The sequence below is a fragment of the Brienomyrus brachyistius genome, unplaced genomic scaffold, assembly GCF_023856365.1.
Source record: "Brienomyrus brachyistius isolate T26 unplaced genomic scaffold, BBRACH_0.4 scaffold104, whole genome shotgun sequence".
Taxonomy (NCBI): domain Eukaryota; kingdom Metazoa; phylum Chordata; class Actinopteri; order Osteoglossiformes; family Mormyridae; genus Brienomyrus; species Brienomyrus brachyistius.
The window spans coordinates 435,560-460,063 of NW_026042379.1; the positions used below are offsets into that span (position 1 = coordinate 435,560).

At 42.4% G+C, this 24,504-nt stretch overlaps 1 protein-coding gene and 1 long non-coding RNA gene across 3 annotated transcripts; one reads left to right on the forward strand and one right to left on the reverse strand.

The window, feature by feature from the left end:
- The first annotated feature begins 3,152 nt into the window (after positions 1-3,152).
- Positions 3,153-22,646, forward strand: LOC125727589 (run domain Beclin-1-interacting and cysteine-rich domain-containing protein-like). 2 transcript variants are annotated; one of them, XM_049004416.1, is made up of 20 exons: positions 3,153-3,982; positions 5,958-6,111; positions 7,502-7,585; positions 7,932-8,088; positions 8,304-8,410; positions 9,465-9,561; positions 10,873-11,274; positions 12,042-12,107; positions 12,226-12,341; positions 12,863-13,055; positions 13,515-13,616; positions 16,422-16,473; positions 16,692-16,824; positions 17,225-17,370; positions 17,465-17,529; positions 18,502-18,740; positions 18,849-18,910; positions 19,004-19,157; positions 19,639-19,732; positions 21,790-22,646. In XM_049004416.1, the coding sequence occupies exons 1-20, from the start codon at positions 3,957-3,959 to the stop codon at positions 21,924-21,926; spliced, it is 2,586 nt and encodes an 861-aa protein (XP_048860373.1). In that variant the 5' UTR covers positions 3,153-3,956; the 3' UTR covers positions 21,927-22,646. The 2 variants fall into 2 exon arrangements, with proteins under 2 accessions (XP_048860373.1, XP_048860374.1); XM_049004417.1 differs by lacking the exons at positions 3,153-3,982; positions 7,932-8,088 and having other exon boundaries at positions 6,062-6,111.
- On the reverse strand, positions 16,185-17,339 carry LOC125727591 (uncharacterized). Its single transcript, XR_007388801.1, has 2 exons — positions 17,210-17,339; positions 16,185-16,903 (listed from the first exon to the last, which is right to left on the reverse strand). It is a non-coding gene; the product is annotated as an uncharacterized LOC125727591 (long non-coding RNA).
- Positions 22,647-24,504: the final 1,858 nt, after the last annotated feature.

A 24,504-nucleotide genomic window follows, 5' to 3' on the forward strand; every position in this document is an offset into this window, starting at 1 on the left:
AAACCTAGATAAAGAGAACCCAGTTAAATAAATGTAACTAAAACGTTGAAGTTGTTCATTAATTTATTGAGGAAAATAATGCACCGATACATATATGTGTTGTTAGAATCTAAGCCCATTCCTCCTTACAGAACAGCTTGAGCTCAGGGATGCATGAACTGCTCGCTTGAACTGCTCGCTTCAGGACCTTCCACAATACTCTAACAGGAATAAGGTAAGGAGTTTGACTTGGCCATTCCAAAACATGATTCATCTGCTTTGAACCATTTTTGTTAGAACGACTTGTGCGTTCAGGGTTCGTCGTCTTGCTGTGTGACCCACTTTCTCATGAACTTCAGCGTAACTGAAAAACAGCTTCTTCCTTAGAGATGCAGCTTCCATCTCACAACCCCCAATCGCCACTGAAGACTGAGACTGCAAAGTTCTTTCCAGTCAGTCTCTCCCAACCATTCCTCACTGCTGTTAATATGCTTTGTCATTTTACCCTTTTATATTACTTACAGTAACATAGAAACAACAAGCCACAGTGCATCAATGTAGCAACAATATATTAATCATTTCAGTGTGTGGCTCAGCGCATTAAGCCTCTGTTCCTGTGATTGGAAGGTTGCTGTAAACATGTCGCTAACTCTTCCTATTACAGTGTCCTAATTACTAAGTAATTACCCAGTAAATAAATTGTAAGTTACAATATATTATTGGATGATTACCACAAGTATTAAGTAGGTAAATACAGAGAAACTACAGCTGAAATACTAAGAAAAATCTCCACTTTTACCTTTTAACCCAACCATGCAGTTGCGACCGTTTTACGTTGGTAATAACTCAGATACTTACTGTACTTACTACCTAGGCAACCAATTCTTTGATACACCTCCACTAATACTCATCAATTCAAGTTACAATTGGAGATATTGAAGGTTTATGTTTGTCAAAGGCGCAAGTGTAATTACATACTATCTATGTTAGCATACACATCGTTATACTGTATTTTCGTTATAAAAATGTCATGTTATTCCCAACGAAAGAACACAATATCTGAACTTTCATCTAAATAAGTTACTTATCTGTCATTTTGCATATCATGGTGGGTCTTCCCCCAAAACTCAGTGCCGGCTATGCTGATTGCAGTACCCAACAGAAGAAATGTCCCAAACTCTCTATTTACATGGAAAGTCAAACTAGTCCCTAACCTGTTGCAAAGCAACATCAGAGGGTGCCAACCCTTTGGCGTACTGGATTGGAAACCAGAGCAGCTTTCTGAGGTAACACAACCTGCCTGCAAACAAGCTTTCTCAACACCTCAGGCCAGTACATTAAAATCTAAATGATAAAACCTTTGAAGATCCTTTACTGATTAAATTGAACACTATTGAACAATGAGTTGCATGCACTGGAATAAACCATAACTGGATTTGCCATCATGTGGGCAGTGGTTAATGGTTAGGGAAATGCACTTGTATTTAAAAGACTGCAGGTTCGAATTCCCTTCCAGCAAGGCACCACCGAGGTCCCCTGAGCAAGGTACCGCCCCCAAGCACTGCTCCCCGGGCGCTGAATTAGCTGCCCCCTGCTATGTCACATTGTCACATATGAGATAAATATATAGGATGCTGTCTTATCTTATGTCATCTACAGGACAGGCTATAAGTTATGAACAATCTTTTCCTTACAATCATGCAAATTTAAAGCACAGTTTACTTACTCTGCACTTTTAGGGACAGTATATAGATCTACCATTTTGGCAGTAAATGTATTATATATTTCAATTACTTATGTTTTTCTATATTAAATGACATTCATGTGTTTCTCCGAATTGAAATGAATTAAATTCTCATATCATTCCAATTCAGCATCCTGTGGGATGTGGCCTCAGACCCCAGGCTCTCTATGCATGTGACCTTCTGCAGTCTGCTTATTGGGAGAAGGTGGGTGTGGAGGGTATGATCCTCTATCTGCTGCACAGGGCTCCCTCCCATATGGACAAGGGAAGCGGTGCTGTGAGTATTACGTTTTTTGATCTCTCCTTCAACGCCATCAAGCCCCTCTTCCTGAGAGATAAGCTTACGGAGATGAGGGTGGACTACTTCCTGGTGTCCTGGATTACAGACTACCTCATGGGGAGACCACGGGATGTCAGGACTGCTCTTCAGAGACTGTGGTCAGTAGCACTGACGCTCCACATGGAACTGTGCTCTCCTGCTCTGTTCACCCTGTACACCTCAAGTACAACTCGGAGTCATGCCACATACAGAAAGTCTCTGATGACCAAGGAGATGGTGGTGGACTTTATGGAGGACCGGACCTCCTCTACAGCTGGTCCCCATCGAGGGGGTCGATATGGAGGTGGTCAGGAGCTACGAGTGCTGCAGTTGGACGATAAACTGGACTGATCAGCCAACACCAACTCACTGTTCAGGAAGGGGCAGAACCAGCTCTATTTTCTCAGTAGGCTTCGATCCTTCAACATCCATGGGAAGCTTTTGTCCCCTTGGTGTCAGGACTGGTTACTGTCTGGCCCTGTCCCGTGTTCCTTTTCCTCATTTGGCCAGCAGTTCCATTTCTCCTAGTGTTGATAATCGTTAATGTTAGTGGTTCCTAGTCTCTAATGTCCATTCATTGTAATGTAGCCCACCTGTTCCTTGTTGAATTGGTTACAGTTCTCACCTCTCCTGTGTCATAGCTTGTTAGTAGTATATTTAAGTGCCTGCTCTTCTTCTCTTCCTCAGTGATTCATTGTGGCTGCTTCCCTGTGTTAGCTGCATAACCATTAGTTATCTCATGTCCCTTCCTGCTTTTAGTATTGCTGTTCCTGATGTCACTCTCTGCCTTAGTTTGTTTTGCCAGTTTTGTTCTGACTCCCCATGGTCCCCTTATTTTCTGCTTCTCCCTTTCTGTTCAGTTTTGTTAAATAAGCCCCCTTCATCATGCCCCGCCATAACACCCAGGCCAAAAGGAGATTCGGCTCCTCAGCTAAACTGACTTAACTTCTCTCTCTTCGTTGGCTATATCAGCCCCAGACAACATCTGCATTCATACAAATGTATATTTAGCTATAATTTATACTACTACAGTATTTATAGCTTTTTTAGTATGTGTATTATAACTTTTACATTTACAGTATGCAGTAATTTACAGTATATTTCTTGCACAATCCCTTGCACTTGCACTGCATCCATTGGTGAATACTGTACCTCTAAATAGCTACCCTGTAGTGATTAGTATTCTTACTACCTTACCTTTTATCACTATTATCCTTAATTATTGTTAATATTGCCAGTTGTCAGTTGCTTCTCCTATTATTCCTATTACACTTCCTCGTATTATTCTTTTGCATCGTGGTATCATATGTTGCCGTTATATAGTTTAGTAATTAAGCTGCATTTTCCTCACTAACTATCGAAATCAGCAGCAACTTGATTCAGACGTGAGCACGGAGCAGAAAGATTTTCTGGTGATGCACAAAAAACAAGTAGCCTAACGAAGGACCGTATATGGAAAACAACTGAAATAGATATGTGAAACATCTGACAGATGTAATAAACAACCTACAACAAGATCACGTGGCGCTGAGCTTAACGCACATGGAAGTTTCAGTTTCTGGCGCTTTTGCCGGAACGCGCGGAAGCCAGTGTACTTACTTTATCGCTCATAACATCCTAAAATCCAGCAGTGGTTGGACTTAGGGGACAATCAGTTTTAACGTTAGCATGTAGAAACCAAAGTCGCATTTTAATTCTCTGTGAAAATAAACACATTTCTGGCTGCCAGTAAGCAGTCCAGTCTGGCAGGAGGAAGTAGGAGGTGATGAAGACGGGCGGAGCAGAGTTTTCCTTCTGGGAGAAGAGCAAGGAAGAAATTATTACTATAATAGTCACTTAGGAAGACACAGGTTAAACGATGACATAAATGATTTTATTTTACTTGCTCATGTTTTGGTACCCCAGTCCACGGTAATGGAGACAGAAAGTGGCGAAGGCAGGTACGTCTGCGCCGTAGCGCATTTCAGCTCAGTGTCATTTCATGACGTACTTACGGTAGCTATAAATTATGGTCAGGTTATTAATTTATTTAAGCCGATTAAAGTCCGACCTTTTTGATATTATTTGTGCGGCAGAATTACTTACGGAAAAACATTAATAATTTTTGATTGATCATCCAGACAGTCAGCAGATTTTAAGCAGGTTGTTGTTCTTGAATTAAAGCTGAAATGATTGCTAAAGCTGAAATGAACGTTTAGCATGATAATACCGCGTTACTGCATTGGCTGCAGCCCGGCATATTCAGTAACGTAGTTTTCCATTAACGGTTTGGTCTGAGTGTTTTTCAGGGTAATTTTAAACAATTTAAAGGTAAAAAGTCTCAGTAAGATATAAAGACTCTTTCGACAAATTTGCTAATGCAGAGTAATACTAAGAGAGCAATATGGCTTTGAGAGTTGTACCCTGGAGAATAAGCGTGGAGGTGGTTGCTAGCCACTTAGAGAAGTCTGGATCTAATTTTAGTTCAGAGTTTCACCTTCAGTCCCAAATTAGGCTTTTTGTCTCTGAAAATAAAGTTTTCTTTTTTTCCTGCCAGTTTTTCTTCTTGGGTTTTTTTACTAAGTTTATGAATCTCTGTGTGTGAAGTGTGCTGGGAGTTGATCTTAATAAAGGGGTTAATAAAGGAGCTGAATATTGACCATAGCGCACTTTGCGGGTCAATGACCAGACTTTGCACTGTGCCGCAGTGTATATGAACATGCCATCTGCACACTTTAAACCTCGTCTAGGCGTGTCTGTATTTTATGTACGTCAAATTACAGTTTAAAAGCTGGCCCAGCGGTTTTACCATCGAGGGTCGCCTATATTTCTTAGTTTACTTCTATTACTTCTATATGCACTATTTAGTTTACTTTTCTGCAAATGTTTTGTCATCATAAACATTCACCTTTTTTCCAATACATCTGGTTATCTGCTTTTTTTAAACATGTAAAGTTTCAGCTGGTGTTACTCAAATTACAAAATATTATTGCAATGGGTGTGGATAGGAAAACAAAAGGATGGGGTATCAGTGCCAGGGTCACAAAGCCAGCACACTTTGTTTCACAACTGGTAGATTCAGGAGTAACAGTATCATGCTTTAATGGCTTTTTTAGATTTGGCTGAAGTGTTGTAATGCTCTGATTCATTACTGCTTCAAGTTGCACATGACACGTCATCACGGTGGGTGGCCCACACCCGGCACAATAACCTCACCTTAATTTAACTTTTTATCATGACTGCATACACTCGCCTTTGCAACTTACAGAAGAAACACATTAATAAACAGGAACAAACCTGAACAAGAATAATCATAAACACTCATAACTGAACCAAATGGCCCCCGAGGCTCATGGGAACCCAAACTTAACCCTATCCTTACCCCGTTCTTCCAGAGCAGGAAGCATTGCCCACGCACACTAACCTGTAGCAACCGATACAACATATTTGTACTATATATATTATTAAGGTGTGACACAGATGTTAACACTGTTGCCTCATAGTTCACAATGGCTCCAAGTATGGGGGTTTGCATGTTCTCACCAGGTTGTTGTGGGGTTTTCTCTGGGTACTCCGGTTTCTTCCTACAGTCCAAAAACACACTGAGGTTAAGTGAAGCTGCGAGATTGCCTGTATGTGTGAGTGAGTGGTGTGTGAATGTGCCTTGGGATGGGTTGGCGCCCCATCCTCAGTTGGTTCCTGTGCCCATAGGCTTCAGGACCCCCACAACTGTGAATTGGACAACTGGTTGTGGAAAATGGACGGATATATATTGCTAGTTTGTATCAAAATAAACACTATAATTTCTGTAGTTACAACTTTGGTTAGCAAATGTTAACTGCCAAAGTTTGTGTATGAGTAAGTGTAAGTTGGCTGTACTTTCTGCTGTACATTTTGTTCCCTGTGGAGGATGTTATTTACCCTACTTGACTTTAGGCAAGAGCACTGGAAGCTCCTCCTAAGCTTGAAGACCACGGTGGAGGGGCTGCTGTCCACCAACAATCCTAACGTCTGGTCCCACTATGGCGGCTTGCAGAGGTTGCATAAGGACATGAACAACATCCTCAGTCACAGCCTCAAGAACGACACGGTGAGGCGCCTTCGAAAGTCGGGTGTCGGGGCTCGAGGGAGATACATGAGTTTTCCAGTTCAGTTTCTAGTGTATTAGTGAGGAGCCAAGTTACTTATTGCAGAGGACCATCAGCAGGGCTTATAGAAATTCTTTTATTCATTGATGTTATCAGTAGCCTAGATATATAGAGACTGAAATTCTTTGGCAAGTAGGACATTAAGGATGCAGAAATGTAATTTAAACGTCACATCATGCAATACAGAAACACGGCAAAAAAAAAGAAAACGTGTTACTCGGTTACGAGTTCATTTGATGTGCCGCTGGTTTTCCAGTCACCTCCTGTTGAAAGTGAATGGACACTGTGAGATTACCATATCCCTTGTATAAATCCCTCAATGAGCACCTAGCTGTACGTTACCCATGTAGCTAGCTAATGTCGTCTAGCTAATGTCAACTAGCTAAAGAAATGCACTTTTAATATATTTTGATATCATATGTAAGGTAACTGTGCTTCATAAAAAAAATTAAGCTCAAATTATCAAGATAGCATTAGTGCTTTCAACAAAATGGCAAGCCAAGATGTAATAGTTCCTGAGATTGATCCGATTCCCTTTGCCATAAACAATCAAAAGAATTGAGACACCAGAGCTAGGAGACAGTGGGTGTTTCTCAATACCAAGAAAGCAAAGATCTTGTTTGTGGTCTCGGCAAGAATGGTCATGCTAACTTACCTTCCAGGAATGAACTTGAGGCACAGTGAATCATGGGATACAGTAGGTCTTGTTTGGGGAGGATGCAACCGATGTTTCCTTAATATTTGGGGCGGAGCAAGAATGACATCTGGGGATTTTTACCGCCCTCTGTACTTCTGTTCCTAAGTATTGGAACTAGTCTTCAGCAATAGAAGCTGATGTAAAACAGATACATGAAAACACAAGTATGGTCAAGTACGCATATTGAGAAACACCCAATGACAACTGACTTGCGGTCTCCAATGTGACTGGTCAAACATTTCACATATCATATGTTTGACGTGTTGTGTCTTTGCAAGATGGGCGTAGCAGTTTTATAGTAAATCATCTGGGGAGGGGGGTGGTAATGTTCTGATCCATCAGTGGGTGCAATTTTGCAGAGAAACAGTGAGAAAGAATAAGCTTAGTAATTAATTGGTATATTATATTGTAGGGTACATGTTACTCCCCATTATACCTGTAATTGAGAGGCTAGTTATATTATTCTGATTAGTTTCCATTAAGAATCAATGCTCTGCTGATTATCATGGAAAAGGGATCATGTGCATGCATTTATTTTGTATGTAAGTTTTGCAAATGAATGGGATGTGGTAATTATTGTTTTGTATGGCAGAGAAAGAACTCCAGGAATGATGCGACGTCTTGTCGTGTTGCAGGTCTACTGTAAGCAGAAAGACTACTGGCCGTTCGTTTGGTGTGTGCGCTACATCTGTCCACAGCTGGCCTCGCACGTCGAACAGGTGCAGTGTGACAACTCCCCAGCAAAGGATTCGTAGGCTATGACTTTAAACAGGAATGTTGCCTGGTGACAACCAATAAGATTTAGTGTTTCTGAGCCGTGAAAGCTCAGTAGCCAGTAATTTTGTTGCCATGACATGTTATATCATGAAATGCGGAATGAGGAAATGCCATCATAATTACTCACTAATTTATGTTACTTCTTCTACACCCTTGCTTGGCTTAACTAATTTGTTTTAAGGATCGCGGTTCATATTTATATTTTCTAGTAAGACGATCTATTTCTGGGAGTTTATGCTGCGTCACTATAGCAGATTAACATGTTTTCTGCTTGTATCTTTTCTGTAGTTTAATCACTTGGAGCCAGTACATAGTAACGGGGTGGATGCGGGGGAGGGTCACAAGGCAGGCCGTTGGCTGCTCCACAGTCTGCAGCTTCACTGCCTGTCTGCGCAGCTGCAGCCTTTACTGAAACACTACAGTCACACCCGCAAGTTCTATAATGGTACGGCCGCTCTTGCATACGCTTGCCAATTACGTTGGTTGCTTCGGGTCTAATGCGCTCCTTGAGTTTGCAGTCGCCTATCCTGAAAAATGGCACTGGTCTGAGACCAGTGTTGGCCTGTTACCTCGCTACTTCTCATTTCTTCAAACTGTGCTTTGAGCTCACCTCGCCTGTACGGAGCACGGTGTTTACTTCCTCTACCTGCTCTGGTGCAGATGACGCTTTTGTCCTGAGTGAGCCCTATGTGTTGGCCATGCTGCAGTGTTTGGAGGCCGTGGAGCAGAACAACTCTCAGCTGCTAGTGCTCATCGACACTGCCAAGGTGAGCACTGAAACGTACATCCTCAGCATTTAAAGATAGACACGACACAGACAAGACAAGATAAGATCCCCCTTTATCGATCCCACACCGGGCAAATTTACTTGATCCAACAGCCTAAAAAATAAAAATAAAAAAGATACTATAACAAAACATAAATAAATCAGAAAAATTTGTGCAGTTACTCATATTACACTTATGCAGTGGATAATTGCACAGAAGTGCTGTAATGGCACATATACTGATATTACACATAGTGGATATAAATATACCAGTTACATACATACAATGGATATTGCATAATGTAAAGCACAGTATAGTGGACAATCAGTAGGGGAAACTGGTGAATTTAGCTGAAGTGAAGTAGCTGAACCTGATTAATAGTAGTATTATTGGTGGTAGTAGAAGTAGTAATGGTACTGGTAGTAGTAGTAGTAGTGGTAGTACCTGTAGTAGTAGAAGTAGTAGTGATACTGGTAGTAATAGTAGTGGTAGTATTAGTAGTAGTAATATTAGTGGTGATGATAGTAGTAGTGGTAGTACCTATAGTAGTAGTAGTGGTACTGATAGTAGTAGTAGTGGTGGTACCTGTAGTAGTAGTATTGGTACTGGTAGTAATAGTAGTGCTAGTATTAATTGTAGTGGTGGTGATAGTAGTAGTAGTGGTAGTACTGCTAATTATGAAAAATTTGTGTAGACAATTACACATATTGCACATATGATGTCAGTAATTAGTAAATATTATTTAGTAAATCTATTTTGTTAGTCATCTGCCATATCTATTTATTCCCAAATTTGTATTCTTATGCTATTTAACATGCCAAGCAGTAAGCAGAGCCTCCCCTGGACATTGGCTGTGCCCCAGAGGAGCTGATCATCAGAATGTGTCCTGCCTTTGTGCCGCATTGCTTGTATAATTCGTTTTATCAGTGATACGTTTGTCTATCCGCAGGATCTGGCTGTTTGCCGGAGTCTAAATCTGGCATTTTACCTCATATGTTAATGGCCGCTGTGGCCGCCCCTGGCAGACTTCATTGTGTGTACTCTGTCTCCTCAGCTGTGGCACCTCAGCGAGTCGAAGGGGGCGGAGCTCCAAAAGTCACTCATCAGACAATTCACTGCATCCCGAGGTCCTCAGACAGATGGTTGTCCAGGTATCACTTCCCAACATAACTGTCCCAAGGTGGAGAAACGGTGGTGCGAGTGAATAGCAGAAACACAGGGGTGCAGCGAGTGCTAGACACATTCCACTGTAATTAAGTTGACTGGTAAATATTAGTTTTTCTCAATTGCTTTGCAGCATTTCTCAAGTGACAATTAACATTTGCAAATAACAAGTGTAATCCCTACACCATAATGTCACTTCTGCACTGCAGAGCATCATTTTTCATTGTTTCACAGACATTTCCAAAGGTTTTAGTACATGTACGCAGATGATTTCGTACAGTTGTCATCATTCGGCACAAGTTTCAGTTGCATTAGCCTTGTTGGTCAAAATAAATTATGTAGTTTCCCACGGAAATAATTTTACACCCAAAACTACATATGTATGTGATCATCATTTTAATCAACACATGCAAAACCGTTAACCAAGCTTTCAAAATGACTTAAAAACATATTCCATAAAATGCAGTGCTGTGGCATTGTTGTGTTTTTGGTTCCCACAGTACCTGATTTTGTCTCTCTTTTGTTGTTTTTCTATTGCCGTTTTGCTGATTTTGTGTTAAACAGTGCTGGGTGACTTTTTTGTTTGTGTGCTGTATGCATGAACTGTTTTAAGAAATGCTGTAATAGTCTTCGGAATGTTAAGCGTGTTTTATGAAATGTGCCAAAGCAATTGAGAAAAAGAGTATCGAGTATCATTATGAATCACAAAGTGTAGGGCTTTTGGCACACTATTTGTTGTTTAGACTACTGATGAGAACATTGATAACTCCATGACTTGACAGAGAAATTCTGGAAAATTGATGCGCAGATTTACATTAGCGGTGGGTGGTATGGCAAAAATATCTAATTCTTTTTAGGAACCAACTCCTCCATGTTGTCCATGATGCTACGTTGTCAAATAGGAAATGTGTAACGTGTTCAGCATTGCATGCTGGGACAAGGATGTGAAAGGAAGAGAGGAAGACATCCAAAACCACCTGTTGTTAGCTATTACCGGTTTAATGGTTTGTCGAAATGCATTTGTCTGACGAAACAGCTTTAGATTCATGTATGAGCCATAAAATTACAGCTGTGTAGCACGGCACTAATAATTTCTTCATAAAGGGAGATTGTGGAGACGTTTTAATAGTTTTAATCTTCTATTATCAAATTGCACATCACTAATTTACATCTAGTCATTTAACTTACAGTAGAGGGAAGAATTACAGTTTTATCTGTGATCCCTGGGATGTGACCCCATGACGTTTGCATTGTTAGCACGATGCTGTACTGTTTTTTTCTCTGTGTGCCTCTCACAGAACCTCCAACCTCTGCTGCTTCGTGGCCAGCGCTGTGGTCTCACGATGCCGGTGAAAAGGATTCGCCAGATCTCGGCGCTTTGGCGACAGCAGCCCAGATGTCTCAGTCAGGGCCCGGCACCTTGGCAGAAGTGGAAGTCGCAGATGCAAGGGGTGGGGGTTTGGAGGATCGGCCGGCCTACCTTGCCATCAGCAGCCGGGCCCACCAGCTCCTTCAGAGCTCCAGAAGTTCTACAAGTGCCAATGGACAAGTGGTACCTTCAACCACTACTTGGGATAGCAAAGGCGTGGCTCTCCGCCGCCGGTCCTCGTATTCCGAAGGTCAAGGGGAACCTGGCCGGTCCTACAAAGGTCACTGCAGGTCATTTTCTGATACGGGCCTGGTACGGCAGCGCAGTCAAGGTATGGGAAGGAAGGACTGCTGATTTATAGATGTGTGGTCTGGTTTGGGTCTGGAGGTATCTGCTATGCGGTGGTGTGTTTCCACTCATTCTGAAAGATCACTTCCCTTTTTTATTTCAGCTGAACGCACAGTTTCATTCTGCATCACTTTGTTTTCAGCTGCCTTTCCTCTAATCCCCATTTCTCCCTCACAGCTGGTAAAACACGTTCTTTTTTGCTTAATCTGCCTTTATCCCTCCTTCTCCTCCATGAAGGCGGGGGAAACAAGAGCACCATTATAATAGGGAATGCAGTAGCAGGCCGGCCCGAGTCCACGCAGTAATTCTCTCTCTCTCCATTCGGTATGACTGCCGTGCATTTATTGTGACTGAGTCGTCTCTCCCATTATGTTTGTCGTTTTTTCTCAGATTTATGGATTTGGCTAGTCGAGTTCCAGTTGCATATGTTATGTTTCTGACTGTCTTCTTTTTGTTGCATAGGAAATGTCGGACTAAGCCAGAAAAGTTAAATTTGGCATGTTCTGCTCTTTGTGCTCCATCCTCACGTCTCCGTGTGATTGTGTGTAATATGTAACAAGATACAACACGCAAAAATCGCATGGCAACAAACTATTGGTTATGTTGGTGAAGAATGCCACTGTCTTGTGATTTTATTTTATAGCTATTTTGAGCATTTTTTTGCTACCTTCACTTGATCATTTGAATGTTTCATGTAGAATATGCTACCCACTTCTCTGGTGATTACAGTTGTCTTTCTGTGTCTTTTAGGATCAGCTGATATTATGTACCCTGAAAAAGAATATGGCGTCACTCCTTCTTTTTACTTACAGCCTGGTAAGTAAGTGTCTGTACTGACAGGCCAGGTATGTGTAACTGTCAGCGTGGTGGGTGGGAAGTGCGTTATGTACCAGTGTTGACGGCCGCATGTGTCTGTGTGTACCTGTCTTTTTAGATGGCTCGCAGTACGGTAGCCTGTCAGAGGGAATCTTCCCAAAGCCGTCGAAAGGGCAGAGTCTGGTCAGCTTTCTCAGTGAGCAGGACTTCGGCAGCTGTGCAGACCTGGAGAAGGTAACATGAATACTCTGGGGCTTGAGTCCCCCCAGAGGACACTGGGTTTGGGTCTGAGCATGGCAGGGGTTTGTGTCCCCTTGCACGAGGACCAGAATGGGTGGTCCCTTGCACGAGGACCAGAATGGGTGGTCCCTTGCACGAGGACCAGAATGGGTGGTCCCTTGTGGAGCATTTGGGTGGTGAAAGTCCTGCGTTTTTGGTGGTGTTTTATTATATCTATCTATCTATCTATCTATCTATCTATCTATCTATCTATCTATCTATCTAGTCTATCTGTCTGTCTGTCTGTCTGTCTGTCTGTCTGTCTTGATTCTGTTTTTATTTTTTGTGGTTTATTGTTATGCTTATTTTAATCCCCTTCTTTTAAATGTCAGAAAAGTACTTTGTAAACCCAGTGGTTAGACTGATAACTAGACAGATTGATTGACTGACAGTAGACTAGCACAGGGTTGGTCTTCATTCTATACTCAGCTGTTTTGTGAGTTTTTAAGTGTCACGAGTTCGAAATTCTTCTTTAGGAGAATGCCCATTTCAGCATTTCGGAGCTACTAATTGCCGCCATCGAACTGATGAAGTGCAACATGCCCCGCGGCGAGGAAGAGGATGAGGAGGAGAATGACGACGAGATTCAGCAGCTGAAGCAGAAGATCCATCTGCGCAGGCAGCAGATCCGGAAGAATCAGCTTCAGTGTGCTGCTCAGACAGTGGAAGGTGAGTGTAACGCCTGTCTGAAACGCTCACACTTTTATTATCGTTTTTTTCCACGTGCTGTGACAGAAATGCTCCTTCCCATAGCTGCTTTGTTCAGTGATGCCCCAACAGGTCGAGGAAGGCATGAAGACAATTTCCCCGTGGGGATCAATAAAAGTATCTATTATTGTTTTATTTGCCTTTCGCACAAGTACGAGTACAGCTACATTGGGCTCCACCTCTTTGCCCCCATCCTGCCCTCCATAGCTTGGGGGTCACAGTGCAGGGTGAGCCATCATGTGGGCCCCTGGAGCTGGGGGTTAGGGGCCTTGCTGAAGGGCCCGTGGACATGTGACTATTCTGCTGGGGGCGGGGCTTCCGATCACAGCCATAGAGACCTCATGTACTGCAGTAGTGGTTGAACTCCAGGTGTCGATAAACACGCGAAATTTTTTTTTCTGTTTTGCTCTTTCCCATCAGCTTTCCCCTCCACTGACAGCAGCGGATCTGGACAGAGTTCCCAGTGTTCCTTCCTATCTGAGTCTGGTTCTACTGAAGAGGGTGAAGAGTGCGAGATGAAAGGTAATGAGAGTGTGAGGGGCAGGCGGGCACTATTAGTATTGTTGACCATTTTTAAGGAATAAAGGGCATTCTGTGAGCAGCTAAGTGATGCTCTTTGTGAAACTATCCAGGAAGACAGTGATCACAGCATGTATCGTGAGTTCCAGGCCGAGGGTAAGATGTGCGACATTTGAGAAGCTCTGACAACCCTTACATTATCCACTAGCTTCTTCCCAGACATGGTGAGACGGACTGTAGTTATGGGGATCACACAGAGCTCTGTTTGTTTGCGAAGCATCACGGTACAGGGGTGGACTTCATCACTGCCCTATTGTTGGAGTCTGTGGAATTTGTTTCATGCATGGAAGGCATGTTGCATTTGGTTTATGAGAGTCGCTTTTTTATCCAATCAGGGATGCCGGCCTTGGGATGCAAGGGTGCCTTGCGATTTTCATTTTTAGCTAAACGAAAAGGAATGCGTGAGCAAAATTTCAAGAATTCAGTTTATACAGCGCATTGTTTTGTCTTTTGCTCCAAGTTAATATAAAACTTGAATTAAACTTGCCCCCACGGTTCAGCCACTGTATCTTAGTGTTACTGTATTTTTATAACACATTAAATCAAACTTTTCAGCCCAGTACCAGAGACTCAACGTTGCCCTTTTTCCCGACCAGGGGGTCCTTTGCGATACAGTAAATTTATCGTAATTGACTGCTTTCTGCTATGGTATCTTTAAACGATCAGTTTTTTTATCAACTTACTCTGGAAATCATCTCGTGACCCCCACTTTGGAAACCCCTGCACTAGACCATGCTTTAGGATCGAATGCAGATTGAGTCACCGTGTTTAACGAACATTTAACTCAGATGTTGTGGATTTACAGAAGCCTGTAACCAAATACGGCCCTGAAACAGCTATATCAGCAAATTAATGATCGGTGTGGTTTTAATCTGCTTTCAGAAAAGTTCCTGTGCATTAGATGGTGCTGAGTAGGGGTGTAAATCATAATCTTTGTACACGATATGATTTGATTTTGAATTTGTATAAGGTAGCGACTTGATATGTGACGATATATGAAATGTTACTCTGATACAATGCGAATTGGTTCGATTCAGTAATACATGATCAATATTTTCAATACAGTGAAACATGAGATGATTTTAGGGGAATTTTTAAACGAAAGATATACCAGTAGGTCTAAATGTTCAATTTTTCATTTTAACACAGATCAATAAAGAGCATGCAGGCGATGAATTGTTACACCTCAAGTGCTGAGGGCAGGTCACCAATACTGTTGTCTTGGAACAGGCTGTCCCTCTCTCTCTCTCAACCTCATCTCAGCGGAGAGGGAAGGTTGAATGGCATGGAGGTCCCGCTGGTCTGACTTTAGGGGGTTGGCAGCCTATGCTTTTTGGTTGCTCTGTCTGTATATGAGCTTTGGCCCGGATGCACTGGCCTGATTTATGCATGTACCCAAAGGTTGTGATCAGCTTTCCATTGTCACGTGTTTGAATGTTGCTTGTTGTCAGCTCTTTAAGTTTCCCTTGGAAAAAGGTTTGTACTCCTCTTGCTTTTACTTCCCCTATTTGCAGCCTGCGGTTTAGCCCTCTGCAGCTGTAGTCGCAGCCTTGCCTGCATTTGTTTACCATTAGCTATTATTATGAGTGGTACGGACTGGTGCTGTAGGCATCGCACATCAAAGATGCCCTTTAACACAGTCTGAAACCCTGACTGCTTTAGTCGACTAGCTCAGTGAATTAAAGCATGTCACTGTCGTAGGATGCCACCTTCGCGATGTCAGTTCATGAAGTTTCTTAGCTGCTAGATAGTCCACTGTCAACTGTAAGTGGTATTGTTGCAAAATGGAAGTTATAGGGAACAACAGAAATGTGAAGTGGCAGATAATGTAAAGTTAAACTTAGTCCTTGAATTCATGTCATGTCACATTTCTGTATTTGTTGTTATATCCCTGTATAGTATATTAAATATTACCTATTTGTAATCGGGGGCGGCATGGTGATGCAGTGATTAGCACTGTTGCCTCACACCTCTGGGTCCCAGGTTCGAGTCTCCGCCAGGGTTACATGTGTGTGGAGTTTGCATGTTCTCCCCATGTCATCATGGGGTTTCCTCCAGGTACTCCAGTTTCCCCCCATAGTCCAAAAACATGCTGAGGCTAATTGGACTTGCTAAACTGCCCATAGGTGTGCATGTGTGAGTGACTGGTGTGTGAGTGTGCCCTGCGATGGGCTGGCCCCCCATCCTGGGTTGTTCCCTGCCTCGTGCCCATTGCTTCCGGAATGGGCTCCGGACCCCCCGCGACCCAGTAGGATAAGCGGTTTGGAAAATGGATGGATGGATGCATATTTGTAATCTAAATTTGCCTTGGGTGAAATTGATTAAAATCCTTTGTTTGTGATTAAATGTAATGTTTTGGCCTCATTCAGAGGTGGGTAATTCAGGTCCAGAGAGTGAAGGTCCAGGCCAAGATTTTGTTTCAACCAACCAGTTGAGTATAAAGAGCCACATTCACAGAGTACTTAACTGTGGGTTGTAACAAAACCTTGGTCTGGATTTTTACTCTCTGGACCTGAACTACCCACCTCTGCTGGTGATATAGGAGCACACAGAGGTCAGTTACTGCAGCAGCTTCTAGTTAGCTCTCCCTTTGGAAATAGTTTACATCTATATTGCTTTCTGATTGTAAGGAAAAAACACATACATTCATCTTGGTTGGGCCTTCTCATGTCGTGGGGAAAGTTCTCCATAAACAAGATCCAAGAGTGTTTTTTCTTCTGCTCCATCTTCTTCATGGCTTCCTTCCAGATGGAGATACCACCTGGTCGTGCAGCAAGTCGCTCCTGAGTTCCACCTCTACGTGAGTCTCCCATCAGTCTTTATCCCGCTTTCTCTCGTTTTCCTCTGGCTGAAGGACATGCAGGTGCATAGACCCTCTCTCTAGAGCAGTGTTTCCCAGTCCGGTTCTTGGGAACCAACAGTCAGTCCATAATTTTGCTCCCTCCCATTTGCCACTAGCAAAAATGTGGAAAAACTGCCCTATAGAATCTCTTTCCCGTTCCGCCTCTGTCCTTACAGCACACACTCCTTCCTTCAGTCCGGTTCCGCCGAGGCAGTGGCCATGGGGCTCCTGAAGCAGTTCGAGGGCATGCAGCTGCCCACCGCCTCTGAACTGGACTGGGTGGTCCCAGAGCATGAAGCACCCCAGAAGGTGGGGTGGGATGGAGCTTTGGAGTAACGTCAGAGTGTTCTTTAAGCAGTGGTGTAATCCTGATGGCATTCTGCCAAATCTGAATATTTATTAAAAGCCAAAATTTGTAATTAGTCAGTTTTAGCCCACAACCGAAGAGCAGATTTTCGAAATTCACTTCAGACTGTTTCATAAGTACTTTGTTAGATTACTTGAAGTGAGTTTTGGTTCCCAAAACGGTAACATATGATGAGGAAGCCTGACTTTAAGTCATTGGTTGTCATCTCTAAAATAACAAAAAACTGAATTTTGGAAATATTCTCTTCAGTAATATGAATGAGCAGTTCTCCTTTACTGAGTCTAAATTTAGTCAGTTCTTTAGTCAGGTCTTGCTGCTAATACTCACTGCGCATCTCCTCAGCTTCTGCCAATCCCAGATTCGCTTCCCATCTCCCCCGACGACGGCGAGCATGCCGACGTCTACAAGCTGCGCATCCGTGTCCGTGGTAATCTAGAGTGGGCCCCACCGAGACCCCAGATCATTTTCAACATACACCCAACACTGAAGTAAGTCACACTGAAGCAAAATATCTCCCTCGTTTATCGTGACAGGCTCGTCCCACTTTCCTCTGCATCACATCCTGTTTGTCCTGTTTCCCAGGCGGAAGGTGGTTGTGGCCAAGCAGAATTACCGCTGCGCTGCCTGCGGCACACGTGCAGACCCAGGTAGCGCGCATGGCGGTTACAGGCTGCACCTGTGCCTTTGAAAGTGAAACCATGCGGTTGTTAAGAAGTTTTATTTGATCTGCTATAGACCTGCATTGTCAGGAGATGAACTTCTGTGCTAGTTCTTCAGCTATTTTTTTTTCCAAAAAAAGGTCAGAAATTCTCAGAAAACAGGTTGAATATAGTTCAGGAGAATCTTCCTTCAAAATCTGCTTCATTATATATTATTACTATTTAGCTGTTTTTGATACTGCTGTTGTCTCAATGGTAACACTGTAAGCTGCATAAAATGAAAATAGTTCGTTTTAACTTCTAATGTCCATCCATCCATCCATTTTCCAAACCGCTTATCCTACTGGGTTGCGGGGGTCCGGAGCCTATCCCGGAAGCAATGGGCACGAGACAGGGAACAACCCAGGATGGGGGGGCAGACCAACGCAGGGCACACTCACACACCATTCACTCACACATGCACACCTATGGGCAATTTAGCAACTACTATTAATGTCTTCTTTTCAAAGCGCTATATAAATGAAACACATTATGATTTGGTAAAGAAAATCTTTTTGGCTCCAAGAGACCTGAACTAGAATAAGAGGATGGATGTGTTTTTGCCAGTCAGTAGTCATCCAAGTCAAAACAGAGTCCATCCATTCATTCATCTTTCATACAACTTATCGGTTTGAGGGGACACAAATTATGTGTTAGTACACTCTTACTTAATGTATTAATGGACCAGAAACTAAGTGTTAGATACGTACTGAGCCCATGTTCATTCATCATTAATCAGTCATAACGGTGCATGTGTTTCATGTTGTTGCTATAGTTGTTCACGATTTGTACTTGAGTAGTAACTGAGTTACTAAGTTACTTGTGCCCCCTCAAGTAAAGTGATACCAGTTTATGAAGTATATGGTCAAGGTTCAGTGCAGCCCTGAATATAGTATCTTCCTTTTTGATTTTGATATGAAGGGTACATTAAGAGACTGCGGTACTGCGAATACGTTGGTCGCTACTTCTGCCAGTGCTGCCATGAGAATAAGCAGGCTGTGGTGCCTGGCTGGGTGCTCCGCAAGTGGGACTTCGCTAAACATCCAGTAAGCAACTTCGCCGGGGACCTGCTGGCTAAGATCGCAGGCGACCCATTGTTCAACCTGAAAGATATCAACTTCAGCCTCTACAAAAAGGTCAAGACGCTGGATGCCGTGCGGGTGAGTCTGCCAACGCGTGCGCCAAGCACAGACTTTCTTTGTGGCTGGTTGATGGACACATGGATTCAGCCTGAGCCTGGAGACATGTTTGCATGCTTTGTACTTCAGCTGCTGAGAGTTCAGCTCTACCACATGAAAAACTTGTTCAAGACTTGCAGGATGGCTAAAGGGTAAAAATTCTCCTGTTCATACCTCTTACTACATTACTGGGACACTGGACTTCCTGTGACTATTGTCTTGTCATCTGTTTGATTAATTGATAGGTTGCTGGAGCTGTTTGATGGCATCCCATGTCACCTGACTGAGGACCTGCACCTCTTCTCCATTAATGACCTCAGTGCGGTGCGTCGTGGAGAACTAGCCCCTAAACTGAGGGAGTTGCTGCGTTTAGGAAACATGCATGTTGCTGTTTGTGTGGTAAGACAAAAATGACATGATTTTCGCCAGCTACAGCTACCCTGAGCTACCTGATAAGTCAGTTTATTGATGCCAGAATTCTGTCACATATTTCTTGGAGCTACTGCTTGCCTTGCGTAGGGGAGCATTTAAAGCAGAGTTCCCCAATTCCAGTCCTTGAGGGCAGGAATCCAACATGATTTGCAGATTTCCACGTTCAAACACACTTACTAAAGCTACTAATTAGCCGATTTAGATGTTTGTTGAGCAGGGAAATGAACAAACTGTGTTGGTCCTCCAGGACCAGAATTGGGGAATCCTGATGTAAAGGAGCATTCTGCAACATTCTTTATTCTGGTTTTGTTTGCGAAATTGCAAAGGTTGGCAGATGAAAGTGAAAATGTCGTGTAGCTTCTTGTTCGACAGTAGTATTAGAAGAATGCAGTTATAGGGTAGCAGGATAAATGTCACAATTAAGTGTGTTTGTTTCGATTCCTCACAGCTTTGCCAAGCAAAAGGGTTTGTGTGTGAATTCTGCGGTAATGAAAAAGACATCATCTTCCCATTTCAGCTGAATAAACGTCTGCGCTGTGAAGGTGAGCGCCCCCTGCTGGTCACCGCAGTGCATCTCTGTGGGGCAAAACAAGGAGGCTAATAAATGATCTCAGGAAATATAAAATGGCAGTGTAGGTAGTAAAGGAAGAGTAGAGGGCGCAGGACAGGGTAAATAGAGAAAGAGCAGGAAGAATTAGATGGATGCAAGAATGAGGGAAAGAGATGTGGGACAGTCAAATTATTTTATATGCAAACATTTAAAAAAGTAAGGTGTTCTCAGTGTGGGGAGTATGAGCTGAAAGGAAAAGCTGGTGACTAAGTATGAAAAGGACAGGATGGAAAAAAGAGTCACCAGAGAGTGAAAGAGTGGGTGAGATATTTTCGACTGAATAAATTTTTTGTCTAAAGGGGGTAAAGGGGAACTGAAAGATGTGGATGATAAAGCAGAAGGGGAAGTCCATTTATCCAACTTCTGGAACTTCCTATACTCTATATCAGTGTCTTCCCACCCACTCGGGGACCCACAGCTCACTCCCACCACCCTAAAAACATGGATTGTCTGTGGGTCCCTGAGGACCGGATTGGGGAGCACTGCTCTGTACGGTGCATGGAGTCTAGAGTCTACCGCTGGACTCCTGGACATGAGGTGAGGGACACCCTGGGCAGGATTCCCACCCATTATTAGGCGCAAACACATCCATTGATCCTTAAAAACTGCGTGTTTTGAGTGGTGGGAGGAAGCCCAAACACCCAGGTAAATGTGAGGAGAACAAGCAAATGCTACAAGCACCAGTGAGGGGACAGAAATCAGAGCGACAACCCTGGAAGGGTGAGGTTACTGTCAATCTCAATAGGGAACCTCTGTCGGGGGGAGGGGCAATCATTAAAAATAGAGAAATGGAGAGTCCCTTATGCAGATACTTAGGGGATATTCCAGATTTTGAGCAGGTGTGAAGTGCACTGCTAGGACCTTCGGATCAGGCTCTTAGAAGCAGGACTGAAATCTCATAAAGCAAAGACAAAGCCCTTCATTAATGAGAAACAAGGAAGATCCAGGCTGGAGTTAAAAAAAAAAATATATATATTATTCACACGCAACCATAAATTGAGAAATGAGTGAAACACACTGTATGTGTGTGTGCGTGTGTGTGAATTAGGTTGATATTATATTGTGGGGAGCAAATGTTCCCCACGATGTTATAAAAACCTGCCATTTTAACGTTGTGGGGACCATTTTTCAGGTCCCCATAAAGATCTGAATGCAATCAAAAAAGCAAAAATGTATTTCCTTTGGTCATTTATGGTTAAGGTTAGGGCTGGTCGGGGTTAAGGTTGTCATAGTTAGCGTTAGCATTTTTCCTGTAGAAGTGAATGGATATATAGCTTCATGTAATGTGTGCAGGCTGATGGTTGCACTTTCACAATAGATACCCCTTACTCGAACACGCTACACGGTTCTGTTCTTTGCCCCTCACCTTGCATAACCCACAGTCTGAAAACCTCTGATATATGACCTGTCATTAGTCCATTACAGTTCTTTCATGTCACTGAAAAGTTTAGTCATAGTGCAAAAACGAAATATATAGAATATAAATATTGAAATATCCATCCATCCATCCATTTTCCAAACCGCTTATCCTATTGGGTCGCCGGGGGTCCGGAGCCTATCCCGGAATCAATGGGCATGAGGCAGGGAACAACCCAGGATGGGGGGCCAGCCCATCGCAGGGCACACTCACACACCATTCACTCACACACCATTCACTCATACATGCACTATGATGAACATGTGTGTCTGTATTTTACTGCATGACATTAGAAGCATTTTTATTCATGCTTTGGTCAAACACCAGAAAGATAATGTCTAAGTGCCTGACATTGCTGATGGTTTCCCTTATATAATTTTATTTTTGGAGAAAGTGAAAATCTGCCGTTAGAACTTTTACGTTAAAGGACATTGCGTTTTTCTGTATTGTTTACCATGTTTTCCTCTGATCCTGAAGCTTTTTCTTAGCCCTATAGAATAAATGCACACAGGCATGATCTCTGACCTCAGGTGTCATTACATTGATGGTGTGTGTCTCCGTAACTCTTTCAGAGTGTAAGACCTGCTATCACAGAGACTGCTTCTCCGGTGGGACCGAATGCCCAAAGTGTCGGAGACTTTCGGAGAGGAGAGAGCGTCTGGCTCGGAACAACATGGAGGAGCAGGAGGAAGAGGGAGGAGGGGAATAACCGATAGGAGAAAACCAGCCCCACCGTCTAAAAAACTCACACTTCCCCATTTATCAGCAGTATTTTTCTTCGTGTAAGTTTACATAGATGATGTTTGGAGCGAAATATTTAATATTGTCAGTTACCATTTTCTTTCAGAAAATCACATGGTCTTCTTTAAGCATTTGGTCATGTGCATATTTGTAAGCCATAAGATATTGTTTGTGTGTCACTCCAGTTTTATGTAGTTTAAAATAATGTGAATTGGTGCCACGTTCATTGATGTTCATTCCAGGAGTATTTAAGACAGTGTGATGTAATGGTTTTTCTCAGGCAGCACTGAGAAGCTTTTTGCAGCTCAGATTCTTCTAGGAAGAGTGGGAAGAGGAGCGGGGCCCTGTTAACTAGGGTATCCTGTAACTCTGTTCTTTGCTTGGTTTTACCAGTCTCTTTATTATCTTCTGCCTTTCTTGGCTTGGCACGAGTTTGCACATGTACAGAACGCACCATTAGTTGAAATAAAACCCTTGAAGATCTAAATATGTGTAGCTTAAGGCAGATTTGAGCAAGTCTAATCAGACAAATGTTGGCAGTTCTGCTTATGGCATCATAATTACCCTGTTGAATGTAACCATGCACTCTTATGTTAAAAGAATGATGTTCCATTTGTTATGTTCTATTTTTGATATTCTTTATAAATAATCCTTAAAAATCATTGACATTAAAAGATCGATCTTACTATTTTGAGGATGTTTCTGTCCTGTTAATTTATCACTGAAATTATTATTTTTGTTTATGAATTTGTACCTTTGTATTTGAGAGGTTCAAATGCTATTTCAGCTTTGCAGTAATATGTGGCTAACAGCAATTCTGGAGCATGGTCCTGGAAAGGAAATTAGTTCATTAAGGTTATGATCCATTAGAGCAGTGTTTTACCCCAGTCTGGTTCTCAGTGATCTGCAGGTAGTCCACGTTTATTGGGAGCTGAGAGGGAGCAAAAATATGGACTGTCTGGGAGAGAGCTGAGAGGAAGCAAAAATGTGGACTGTCTGGCAGAGAGCTGAGAGGGAAGAAAAATGTGTACTATCTGGAAGAGAGCTGAGATGGAGCAAAAATGTGGACTGTCTGGCAGAGAGCTGATACGGAGCAAAAATGTGGACTGTCTGGCAGAGAGCTGATACGGAGCAAAAATGTGGACCATCTGTGGGTCCCTCAGTGCTATGTTGGGAAACACTGCACTACAGGATTATTTATGAGGGTAGATATTACATCAGAATTTTCAAACACAACATTGTCATATACATTTTATCACGCGCAATGGTAAAACATTTAGGATTTATTTGCTCATTTTACTCATCACTACATAGCAGTGACTCAAATAGTTACTATTTTTGCTACTTTGACATAATTTCTAAATGTGTTGACAAAGTATTAAAGGTATTACATTTGCATATACGAGTACAGTTGAGTGCTTGAAGCACATTTGTTACGCAAAAGCTGTAATGATTTCGCTATGTTTTCAATTTAATTTCCTTTGTACTTCAGGATTTGGTCATTAATGATACGTCAAATCAAGGAACACAATTAATGTTCTATTCAAATATATAAAGTATTGTTGATAACATTGTTGTAACAGTGCAAATGCATACTTACATACATTTGTGCTGATATGAAGAAATTGTTGTGCATTATAACCTTTATATGCTGTTCGTACTTCGTTTACGGTATAGAGGTTAAAATACACTGTAATTTCCTGTCATCTGTCATAGCAGCACATAGCAAATGCACATACGAAACTGGACATATTGTTTTTAAAGGTCAATTCGTACTTGCATACCAGTTATGTACCTGTTTATAAATATTTATACAGTATTCTACTGTATAGTGTAATAAACAGAATAGAGGAAATCAGCAGAAATATACATTACTTAGGCCTGCACGCTGTTAAGATGGGTTATCATTTTTATTCCGAATAATGAAAAGGTAGGAAGGAAACTCCAACTTGATAACTTTGTTTTAATTTGCGTAATTGCTTGACACCGAGATGCCACGCTGCCATTTCCTTGGCCAAAGTCCTTCTACAATACCGACTGGTCGGAGAGCTGGTCCGGGGAGTCGTTAAACAGGTAGGTCATTAAGTGATTACTGTCTGCATACAGTTGTTTGTCTTTGGTGATGCCTCCATACCCTCAGTAGTAGTGGTGTCGATATCCGTATCTTGCTTGCTACATTTTCGAAGGAAAGCGAACAAGACAGGTCAGGTATTTCAAAACAAGGATCTTCACCCGGTGAATGTTTTATAATACAAAGTTGCTTACAGAGAGGCACAGTGAAAGTCAACAGTCATTTATCACCAAAGAACCACAAACGTCGGCAAACAGGCCAATGCAAATGAGGTTGCATGCTTTGATTTATTGAACTAACACAGGTGTGTTGTCTTTAGTGCAATTTGGCTTGCATATCTCACAATAAAGCAGTAAAATGAATGTTGATGTGAATAGCACAACCCAATGACTACTGTATTGTTTGTGCAAATGTAATGGGTACATGGGTGAGTTCAGAAACAATGCCAAGTATTTTCAGGCCTGGTAACTAATGT

Coding starts and splice junctions, on each gene's coding strand:
- LOC125727589 (XM_049004416.1), top strand. CDS start 3,957: ATGGAGACAGAAAGTGGCGAAGGCAG. Junction 9,562..10,872: donor TCAGACAGATGGTTGTCCAG/GTATCACTTCCC, acceptor TGCCTCTCACAG/AACCTCCAACCTCTGCTGCT. Junction 17,371..17,464: donor AACATACACCCAACACTGAA/GTAAGTCACACT, acceptor CCTGTTTCCCAG/GCGGAAGGTGGTTGTGGCCA.